This window comes from Triticum aestivum, chromosome 3A, assembly GCF_018294505.1.
Source record: "Triticum aestivum cultivar Chinese Spring chromosome 3A, IWGSC CS RefSeq v2.1, whole genome shotgun sequence".
NCBI lineage: Eukaryota > Viridiplantae > Streptophyta > Magnoliopsida > Poales > Poaceae > Triticum > Triticum aestivum.
Genome location: NC_057800.1, coordinates 106,800,190 through 106,811,497, shown reverse-complemented (window position 1 = coordinate 106,811,497; position 11,308 = coordinate 106,800,190). Strand labels below are relative to the sequence as shown.

Genomic DNA, 11,308 nt, shown 5'->3' with positions numbered 1-11,308 from the left:
AGTAATTCCGAACGGAGGGAATACACCCGATTGGAAAAAACAAGCAGAAAAACTGTTATATACTACTCCTAGTAGTACATTTACAGAAGAAGTGAGAACCGACAAAGCTGGGCAGCGATATTATCGGGAGAGAGTCTCTATCGTCCGAACCCGCATGTGGTTCCAGCGTGAGATCGATCGATGAACTTTTTTTTGAAAGATCCGGGGTCATCGGCTTCATTGATTTAGAAGAAAGCAACGGGAAATACAAGGATGATCAAGTGATCGTGGTTTACCAGAAATTGGGAGATCTCGCTTCCCAAACTAAAAGAAACGAAGGGTTTTATCTCGCTACATTTTCCCCGAACGGGGGCTCAAGACATCTTGCTCCTACAAGCCGTCAGAGCTCCAGCGTGCTCCTAATGGCTCACAGAACATCCTTCGTCTGTGGCGTTTTTCTCCTGAAGACACATGCGTTCCTATCTTTCCAAAGCTCCCAGGTGATCAACAGCAACATTGTCTTGAGGCCCTTTCTGCAGCTCTGAGGCGTCATGGAGACGAGCCGTTCCCAGTGTCTAAGAGAGCTGTGGTTCGATTCCCGCTCTTCTTTCAGTGCTGCACAGCTAATAGACGTGGTCTGCCAGACTGATCGAGCGATGAACTGACTTGCCTTCCTTTTTCCCGATTACAAGTGGGGCACACACTACGTTCACCAATACAGTATGGTGGAAACAAAGATGTCGTTGGACTTAACTTGTGGGAAAAAAAGCAGATGCAAGGATGCTGCTGGACTTGCTACCTCTAGCTGATGATCATCATGAAGCTGCAAGGCGCCCAACATTATTTTGGAAGGACAGATGGATCGATGGACAGTCTGTGGCTGATGTTGCACCCTTGGTTCTCGCGCTAGTACGCACACAAATCATCAACAGGCGAACGGTCAGTGAAGCTCTATCTTCTCACTGTTGGGCTGACGACATATCTGGAAGCCCTTCCGCGGATGCCATGATCCAGATCATTCACCTCTGGGAAATCATGATTGAGATTATCCTGGTGCCGACACAAACTGATGTCCCCATCTAGAGATGGAATACTGGAGGCTCATACACCTCAAAATCAGCCTATGAGATGATGTGGCAGGGAAGCATCCGTTTTGCACCAGCTATGGCGATTTGGAAATGTTGGGCGCCTTTGTCGTGCAAGCTATTCATGTGGCTGGCCATTCATTAGAGACTATGGACATCAGATCGGCGCCTGCGTCACGGACTGCAAGACCAAATCTCACCTTGCTACATTTGTGATCAGGAGGAAGACTCAGTGGACCACATCTTGCTCCGATGTGTCTTCGCTCGGCAAGTCTGGCACTGCTGCTTCTTGAGAGCCAGCATCAACATCATGCTCGTGCCTACAACCAACGACTCCATTATATCTTGGTGGATGGAGACCCGCAAGAGGATGCCGAAGGAGAACAGAAAGGGGTTTGACTCACTTATCATGATTGTTTGTTGGCACCTTTGGAAGCATCGCAACGGAATGGTCTTCGGCCCTAGGAGAAAAGTGTCTACTGTAGCAACTTTCACCTCTCAAGTGTTCGATGAGCTGCAAACTTGGGTTAGGGCGGGAGGTACCGGAGTCAATGTATTTTGTGAGTAGTCGAGTTTAGTGCTAGGAGTGGAGTCTTCGGGCCGGAGGGTGGCCTAGTGTGTGCCGCCTGGGCTCTTTGTATCACATTCTTGTACATATTTCTGCCTTTTATAAAGCTAAGGTACGCGATTGCGTACTCTCAAAAAAAATTAAAAAAAAAACTGCGCACAGTCCATATTAAACTGAGGTAATAATTACACAAAGCCATTATATCTGGGCTACGGTAATAACAGGATGCTAGTGCCACATTTCGGGGGGAAAAAACCCAACAGAGCCACCACCTTTTATTATCTCGTCGTCGGATTTTGCGAAGGAGATTTTTAAACCGTGCGGTGGAAGATACTCTTAACAAATTGCTCTTGGGGCGGGGGAGGGAGGCGTGGTCAAAACCCCGGCCGTGCCGGGCCGGGATTCTGCAGCTCATTTATCTCGACTGCCGCCCCGCCAGTCGTCACCGCTTGTTCCGATCGCCCGGGGGCACCGCCACCACCAAAACCCCAATTTTGATTCACTCACCTCTCCCCCCTCCGCTCTCCGGCGATCCTCCATCCTTGGCTCCCCTCCGGCGCGGCCGCGGCGGGACGTGGGTGGGTGGGGACGCGGGGGGTGGTGGGGTGGGGTGGGGTGGGCTGGAGGGAGGTGTCTTGGACCCCAAGGACCCGCGCCGCGCCGCAGCCGCAGCCGCCCCGTCGCCGTCACGACTCTTCCCCGCGCACGTGTCGCCGCCCGGCCCCCTATATAACCCCCGCCCGCCCGCTCCGGCGCTCCACTCACCCAGCCTGCGCCCGTCCATGCCCACCGCGGCGTCGTCGTCGTCGTCGCCTTTCGCGGCAGCGATGGCGGAGCCGGCCGCCCTCCCCGTCTTCCTGCGGCCGCTTCTCCTCCACGGCCTCGGCGCCGGGGCCCACCTCCTGCTCGCACTCGCCGTCGCGGCCCGCCTCCTCTTCGCCGCCGCCCCCCGCGGCAAGGAATCAGCCGCTGCGGCGAGAGGCGGCCGCGCCGGGTTCCGGTGGGGCCTGTTCGCGGTGCGCGCCACGTGGGCTCTGGCGGCGTCCGAGGTCTTCCTCGGCGCGTACTCGCTCGTCTCGTGGTACCTCGACAACAGCGGGGCCGGGTGGGGGGCGCCCGACGCGGTGGCCGACCAGGCGGACGCCGCGGCGCGCGCGGTGGCGTGGCTGCTGCTCGCGGCCTACCTGCAGCTCCAGTACCGGAGCCACGGGGAGGAGCGGTTCGCCGCGCCGCTCAAGCTCTGGTGGGCGCTCTTTCTGCTCCTCTCCGTGCTCGCCCTCGCCGTCCACGCCGCGACGAGCCTCTGCTACGGGGTCCCCGTGCCCGCGCTTCCGTGGGCGCGCGACGCCGTTGAGGTCCTCGCAGCCGTGGCGCTACTCGTCGCCGGGTTCTCGGCCAAGACGACGGGCGGCTCTGCTTCCGAGGAGCCTCTGCTCAACGGCGCGAGCGAGAGCCGCGGCGACGACACCGTCGACGCTTCCCTCTTCACGAGCGCCGGCTTCCTCAGCGTCCTCACCTTCTCCTGGATGGGGCCCCTGCTCGCCGTCGGCTACAAGAAGGCCCTCGGCCTCGACGACGTCCCGGACCTTGATCATGCCGACAGCGTGGCCGGCCTGCTCCCCTCGTTCAAGACGAACCTGGAGGCGCAAGCCGGCGACGGCTCTGGCCCCAAGTTCACCGCGTTCAAGCTCACCAAGGCCCTTGTGCGCACCGTGTGGTGGCACATCGCGGTGACCGCGCTCTACGCGCTCATCTACAACCTGGCCACCTACGTTGGCCCGTACCTCATAGACTCCCTGGTGCAGTACCTCAACGGCGACGAGAGGTACGCCAGCAAGGGGAAGCTCCTTGTTGTCACCTTCATCGTAGCCAAGGTGTTTGAGTGCTTGTCACAACGGCACTGGTTCTTCCGGCTGCAGCAAGCCGGGATACGTGCTCGCTCCGCGCTCGTCTCCGTCGTGTACCAGAAAGGGCTCTCTCTGTCCAGCACCTCCAGACAGAGCCGCACGAGCGGCGAGATGATCAACATCATCAGCGTGGACGCCGACCGAGTCGGCCTCTTCTCATGGTACATGCACGATCTCTGGTTGGTACCACTCCAAGTAGGCATGGCATTGTTCATCTTGTACTCCACCCTGGGGGTAGCGTCGCTTGCGGCGCTCGGTGCCACCATTGTGGTCATGCTTGCAAATGTGCCTCCCATGAAAATGCAGGAGAAGTTCCAGCAGAAGCTCATGGACTGCAAGGATGTCAGGATGAAGGCGACATCTGAGATCCTGCGCAACATGAGAATTCTTAAACTGCAGGGGTGGGAGATGAAGTTCTTGTCCAAGATCATTGACCTCAGGACGACAGAGACAAGCTGGCTCAAGAAGTACCTTTACACATCGACCGCGGCCACCTTCGTGTTCTGGGGTGCCCCGACCTTTGTCGCTGTGGTAACCTTCGGAGCTTGCATGCTCTTAGGGATACCATTGGAGTCAGGGAAGGTGCTGTCTGCATTGGCCACGTTCCGGGTGCTTCAAGAACCAATATACAACCTTCCTGACACAATCTCGATGATGATTCAGACCAAGGTGTCTCTTGACAGGATAGCATCTTTCCTATGCCTTGAGGAGTTGCCGACGGATGCTGTGGAGAGGCTACCAAGTGGTAGCTCCAATGTTGCAATTGAGGTCAGCAATGGGTGCTTCTCCTGGGACGGCTCACCTGAGCTGCCAACGCTGAAGGACCTGAACTTTCAAGCTCAGCAAGGCATGCGTGTTGCAGTCTGTGGGACGGTCGGCTCTGGAAAATCAAGCTTGCTCTCTTGCATTCTTGGTGAGGTGCCAAAGCTATCAGGAGAGGTCAAGACTTGTGGAACAATGGCATATGTCAGCCAGACGGCATGGATACAGAGCGGCAAAATTCAGGACAACATACTGTTCGGCAAGGAGATGGACAGTGAGAAATATGACAGGGTTCTTGAGTGGTGTTCGCTGAAGAAAGACTTGGAGATCTTGCCATTCGGTGACAAGACAGTCATTGGAGAGCGAGGCATAAATCTTAGTGGCGGACAGAAGCAAAGGATTCAGATAGCCCGAGCTTTGTATCAGGATGCCGACATCTATTTGTTTGATGATCCGTTCAGCGCAGTCGATGCCCATACAGGATCCCACCTTTTCAAGGTATAATAAATTTTTTTTGTTCAATATAGGAGTTTGAGAACATGTTGCTTATTAAGGTTTCTTCCATTTGCAGGAATGCTTGCTTGGGGCTTTGGCTTCAAAAACAGTGGTTTATGTCACTCACCAGATTGAATTCCTGCCTTCAGCTGATCTTATTCTGGTGAGAATTTCACTGGAAAATGTTTCATGTAAATTTTATTGCCATAAATTGTTCGGTTCTCCTTATAAGATAATTTTAATGTAGGTAATGAAGGGTGGGAGGATAGCACAAGCAGGCAAATACAACGATATACTTGGTTCAGGGGAAGAGCTAATGGAACTGGTTGGTGCTCACCAAGATGCTCTCACAGCATTGGACGTGATTGATGTTGCTAATGGAGGCAGTGAAACGATCTCTTTAAGCCTATCCAGGTCATTGTCATCATCTGAAGAGAAAGATAAACAAAATGGCAAAGACGACGGTGACAAGGTTCAGAGTGGGCAGCTGGTGCAGGAAGAAGAAAGGGAAAAGGGCAGGGTGGGGTTCTGGGTCTACTGGAAGTACCTCACATTGGCTTACGGCGGAGCTCTCGTACCATTCGTGTTGATAGCACAGCTACTTTTCCAAGTACTTCAGATTGCTAGCAATTACTGGATGGCTTGGGCTTCTCCTGTGTCGAAAGACGCCAAGCCTCCAGTGAGCACGTCGACACTGATCTATGTCTTTGTGGCATTGGCTGTTGCAAGTTCGCTGTGCATCCTCATAAGGGCACTGTTTCTTGTGACAGCTGCATACAAAACAGCAACTCTGTTGTTCAACAAGATGCATATGGCCATATTCAGAGCTCCTATGTCTTTCTTCGATTCCACTCCAAGTGGGCGCATCTTGAATAGAGTAAGTCATCTGCATCTCCTCAGATTTCCTGGAAAGTTTGATTTGTTTACTTCGATTATCGCTCACTCAAGATTGAACTGTTTAGGCTTCAACTGATCAAAGCGAAGTGGATACAAACATCGCTTACCAGATGGGTTCTGTTGCGTTTTCCATCATACAACTAGTTGGAATTATTGCGGTGATGTCTCAGGTAGCATGGCAGGTGTTTCTTGTGTTCGTTCCTGTGATCATTATCTGCTTCTACTACCAGGTAATTTAATCTATTTAATATTTACTATTCTTCATGTTTTTTTAACTGCAAGATCAGCACCTTATTACATCTATCATCTTGCAGCGCTACTACATTGAGACGGCCAGAGAGCTGCAAAGGCTGGTAGGGGTTTGCAAAGCTCCTATCATACAACATTTTGCTGAATCAATTACTGGATCAACCACCATCAGAAGTTTTGGCAAAGAAAATCAGTTTGTATCAACTAATAGCCATCTAATGGATGCCTACTCTCGACCGAAATTCTACAATGCTGCAGCAATGGAGTGGCTTTGTTTCCGCTTGGATACACTGTCGTCCTTTACATTTGCATTCGCTTTGGTATTTCTTATCAGTCTACCAACTGGTATCATCGATCCAGGTTAGAATGTTACTAGTTCGGAACAATATTTATACCGAGTAATGGTAGAAGATTAGACGTGACTTGATATGGGCTTGCAACTAAATCTACATCCTGCTTTCAGGTATTGCTGGTCTCGCGGTCACATATGGGCTTAACTTGAACATGCTGCAAGCATGGGTTGTGTGGAGCATGTGCAATTTGGAGAACAAGATCATATCAGTAGAAAGAATTCTGCAATACATAAGCATTCCTGAAGAACCCCCACTTACAATGTCAGAAGATAAGTTGCCCCACAACTGGCCGTCAGAGGGAGAAATTCAGCTTTGTGACGTCCATGTAAGTACTCTTTCCTTTTTTCCTCCAGTTTAATTATGTTCTCCTTTCCTTTTACCGTGTTGTTGTGCATAAATTTCATATTTTTGCCATTGCAAGTGAACTATTATAAATCCAGTCTGATGAGAAACGAATTGCAGATTCAGCTTTTTATCAAATGAGAAATAACCAATTTATTCTAGATAGTGCTGGTCCTTAACTTGTCAAATTTCTGCAGGTGAGATATGCTCCACAACTACCATTTGTTCTGAAGGGCCTTAACGTCACTTTTCCTGGAGGCATGAAGACCGGTATTGTTGGAAGAACAGGCAGTGGTAAATCAACACTCATACAGGCCCTTTTCCGAATTGTCGAGCCTACTGTCGGTCAGATACTGGTAGATGGTGTTGACATCTGCACCATCGGGCTGCACGATCTGAGATCTAGACTTAGCATCATTCCACAAGATCCAACGATGTTTGAGGGAACTGTGAGGAGCAACCTTGACCCTCTTAACGAGTACAATGACGATCAAATCTGGGAGGTAGTTTCGCCTTCACATGCTTCATTTCTTGTCAGTTGTCAAATACTTCCAAAATAGTCGAGAACCTCTTGGAAAGTTGCAGTCTGAATCTTTTGCTCCATTTCAGGCCTTGGATAACTGTCAGCTGGGAGATGAGGTCAGGAAGAAGGAGCTGAAACTCGACTCGCCAGGTCTGATATGTGATATGTTTATTTTCAGTCATGCAGTTGAAAGTCTGAAACTCAGTTTGCTCACCGTTCGCACATTTCCCAATACCAGCTCTTCTCTTTCAAGATTTGAAAACTATATAACACGTGCCACTGCTTCTGTAAACTGAAAATTCATGCTATTTTCCCTTGCAGTGATCGAGAACGGAGAGAACTGGAGCGTGGGCCAGCGCCAGCTAGTCTGTCTCGGAAGAGTGATTCTGAAACGGACCAAGATACTGGTTCTGGACGAAGCCACTGCCTCAGTGGATACCGCGACAGACAACATGATCCAGAAAACGCTGCGTGAGAACTTCTCGGAGGCGACGGTCATCACGATTGCGCATCGAATCACCTCGGTCCTCGACAGCGACATGGTTCTGCTCCTCGACAACGGTCAGCAATCACACCATTAAAACAAATCACGATCGCGCCTCGCTAATTCTTCTGCTAATCCCATGTGCTTGGCACATCTGTTGGTCTGATAAACCCCGTGCCAATCTTATGCAGGTGTGGCCGTGGAGCATGACACGCCGGCCAAGCTGCTGGAGAACAAGTCGTCCCTGTTCTCAAAGCTTGTGGCAGAGTACACGATGAGGGCGACGCATACATAGCCTACGAGTGGATCCTCCAGCCGTTCTTCCACGCCGTTGAGGCTTCCTGAGCGAGTCTTGGCCGTCGATAATGCCGAAAAATTACTGGTAGTAGATGTGATGTGAAGTGCTCCCGGATCGGATCTACCACGGTGTTGGTGCTGCTGATGCTCGCACGGTAACTTTACATGTTCTGAAGGAAAAGGCTGAGAAGGTGGTCAAGAGCCTCGGTTAAAGTTTAGTGTTTGAAGAAAGTAGTTCGTTAAGGATCATGTAGAAAGAACTGAACCCTGGTAGTAGTCGCTCGCTTTACGGCGGAAAAGTTTTGGGGCTTAGTAATTTGATGTACTGTGTGATACCCGGATGAATAAATGAAGTGGGTCAGCTTAGCACTGTTGTATCAGGGCCCCCTCCCTGACTGTTCCTATTGACACCGCGGGTCTGTGTTGGGTTGGGTACAAGAATGCCAAGCATGAACAGCCGTTGCATCTTCTTGTAAACTCTCTCATATTTTCTCCCTCTGCATATTTCAAGTCAAATTCCTCTACAATACCTCCTCATTGTGCAGCTTATTCATCAGGTGCTTGCAAGTCATGTAGCTCCTCGGCTGTTCTGAATTCAGAGGTGAATTCGCCAGTAACTGCTTGCATTTTCAGGGCAGCTGTTCTTTGACTAAGCACAGGGAGCGCCTTTGGCTGATTCTTTTTTCCTTGTGGCCTTGTGACATGTACAAACACGAAAATCTAGGCAAATAATAGAAACGCTGTTGCCTCCCATCATCAGCGAGACGCTGATCCTCGAAGCCGCTGTGCCTCCTCCCGGTTTACACTTATAAGGAGAGATTTCACTTGGGCCATCGGATTTGAACTGAAATTCATCTTTTGAAGCTCTTTCCCTGCGCAGCTTCAGCGACCAGCTTTGCGAAGAGGCCAAATTGCAACGGTGGAGAAGAGAAGAGAAGAGAGCAGCACAGTACAATACACAACCAATGTTCACATAGATCAACATTCCTAACAACAAGCTACAATGGACAGGGCACACACAACAGTGGCAGTGAGACATCAAAAGCGGGCGGGCGACCGAGCAACCGTGGAGAAGAGAAGAGAAGAGAAGGGTGAAAAAGAAGAAGAAGACAAGCCAAGCGTCAAACTGCGGCGGCAAACAACAACAGCAGTGTCCTAACAATGGTCAGATGAGCAGACGTCCGGTGGTTCCTAGCAACAACCATCGTCGCAGCAGAGCAGAGAAGCTCTGCTAGCCCTTGCCGAAGTGGTGGTGCTTCTTGCCGCCGTCTCCCCCCTTGCCGCCGCTCGGCTTCTTCCCGGCGTGCGCCGTCGTGTTCTTCAGTATCTGCACACACACGCGCATGCAAGATTCAGTATCGCCATGGCCAGTGACAAGAAAGACAATTCTGCTGGGAGGATCTAGGCTAAGGTATGGTACCTGGCGGAGCGTGTTGTTCTCGTTCTGGAGGGTGGAGACCTTCTGCTCCAGCTCGGCATTGCGGAGCTCGAGGTCCTTGGCCTTCACCTCCAGCTCCGTCATGTAGGCCTTCTTCCGCTCGCGGGCCTGCTGCGCCGACACGCGGTTCCGCAGCAGCCGCTTCAGCCGGTTCTGCTCCTTGTCCCCGGCGGCGCGCCCGCGCTTCTTCCCCGCCGGGGCCTGCCCACCCCCGGCCGCCGCCAGCTGCAGCTGCTTGCCGTCCCCCGCGCCCGACGACGCCGACCCGCCGCCCATCTCCGGCACCCGCCGTATCTCCTCGTCGCTCTCCGCGCCTGCCACCACATCACACACATAGGTACACATGCGTCGTCAGCGTCTCCACTCTCGAGCTGAGCTGCCGGATTCAGTCAGCGAGCGAGCAAAAGAGCGGCGGGGTGGGCGGGGAGACGGAGAGACGGTGGGTACCTCCTTTCTTGAGGTTGTTGGGGCCGGAGCTGGAGGAGCGGTCGCTGCTGGACGGCAGCGAGCTGGTGGTGCTCGTCTTGGCCTGCTGCTCCTGCTCTTGCGCCGCCATCTCGCCTCCCCGCGTCTTCAAGCTCCAAGAACCGAGGCGGATCGAGCTAGATCTCCCTGAATCTCCCGCCGCCCCACCACCACTCCACCGCCGCCGCTCCGACGAAAAGAAACACAAATCTTGACACTGCCAAGAACGAAGGGAGAAGAAAAAAACGAGAAGGCGGAGAGAGAAGGGGGCCGGGGCAGATGCAGATCGGACGAGGGAGGGAGGGACAGAGCAACGGGAAGTCGGGAAGCGGGAGGAGAGAGAAAGGGAGGGAGGCCGCGTCCGCGTGCGGGGGTGAGAGAAGAAATGGCGAGGAGTCCGGCGGCCGGGTCGGGGGGGGGGGGGGGGGGGGGGGTTGGATGAGGCGCGATCCCCGCCGTGCACGGCACGCCCATCGGACGGCGGCGGCGCGGGCAGCGTGGCGCGGCGCGGCGCCATAAACGCGCCCGCCGAGGGTGCGTGGCCGCGCGCCCGTCCATCCGATTATCCCCACGCCAACCTTCCTTTTCTTTTTGCCGTTCGAGCGAGACAAAACCAACACGTGACAAATCCCGAGCAGCTTTGCCACAGGATCCGAAAGGTGTTGGACACGTTTCTCTCCGCTGCACTGCATATATTCGCATAACGTACGTGCCGCGTGGAAATGATGCTACTTGCGCTTTGTGGGCTCGGCCTAACCTGCTTTTCTCATCACCGTGTGAATCCCACATATGACGTGACAAAGAAAGAAAATGAGTAGATTGTCAAAAAAACAAAAAAACGAGTTCGGTGTCATTTTTACCATCCTTTGTGGAACGCGTGCGTGTGGGTGTTTGATTTGTTTACGGAGATGAATGGATATTTCGAGATCAAAATCATGAATTTGGCACATATGTCGCGAGCGATATCAATTCCTCGGAGGGGTACGCGTATGGTGGCAATAACACGTAAACGTGGTATTTCTCAGAAAGTGGGTGGGGTTTGGGGAAGCTTGCCGAAGATGGCATCGACACGGTAGCAGGTGCGGTGGAAGATCATGTCGTTCCTCGACTTCCAGATAACCCTAAAGAGCGGTAGCGGTGAGGATGATACCATGACCTAGCGAAGATGACGTCGACGTCGTAGCAAACGCTATTGAAGATCATGTCGTTCCTCGACTTCCGGATAACCCAACAGAGCGGTAGCGGTGGGGTGATGCCATGACCTAGCGAAGGTGATGCCAACATCGTAGCAGACGTGTCATTCCTCAACTTCTAGACAAGTCGAATACAAGAGGACCGGTTTAGATATGAGCAAGCATTTATGTCGAGGCTCATTCCAATCTGATGCAAGCACACTATTTACATGCTTAAATTGTTGTATCATGCACTTGTTTGAGGCAAATTGCTAAATAGCATTTCTGTCAA

General features: G+C 52.5%; 2 protein-coding genes across 2 annotated transcripts; one reads left to right on the top strand and one right to left on the bottom strand.

Moving 5' to 3' along the window:
- The first annotated feature begins 2,244 nt into the window (after positions 1-2,244).
- Positions 2,245-8,307, top strand: LOC123060539 (ABC transporter C family member 3). The gene is made up of 10 exons (XM_044483298.1): positions 2,245-4,799; positions 4,873-4,959; positions 5,044-5,673; positions 5,759-5,923; positions 6,008-6,302; positions 6,406-6,620; positions 6,835-7,140; positions 7,247-7,310; positions 7,482-7,721; positions 7,836-8,307. The coding sequence occupies exons 1-10, from the start codon at positions 2,415-2,417 to the stop codon at positions 7,937-7,939; spliced, it is 4,491 nt and encodes a 1,496-aa protein (XP_044339233.1). The 5' UTR covers positions 2,245-2,414; the 3' UTR covers positions 7,940-8,307.
- A 589-nt stretch (positions 8,308-8,896) lies between these two features.
- Positions 8,897-10,252, bottom strand: LOC123060540 (transcription factor HY5). The gene is made up of 3 exons (XM_044483299.1): positions 9,827-10,252; positions 9,362-9,693; positions 8,897-9,268 (listed from the first exon to the last, which is right to left on the bottom strand). The coding sequence occupies exons 1-3, from the start codon at positions 9,933-9,935 to the stop codon at positions 9,173-9,175; spliced, it is 537 nt and encodes a 178-aa protein (XP_044339234.1). The 5' UTR covers positions 9,936-10,252; the 3' UTR covers positions 8,897-9,172.
- Between the last annotated feature and the right edge of the window lie 1,056 nt (positions 10,253-11,308).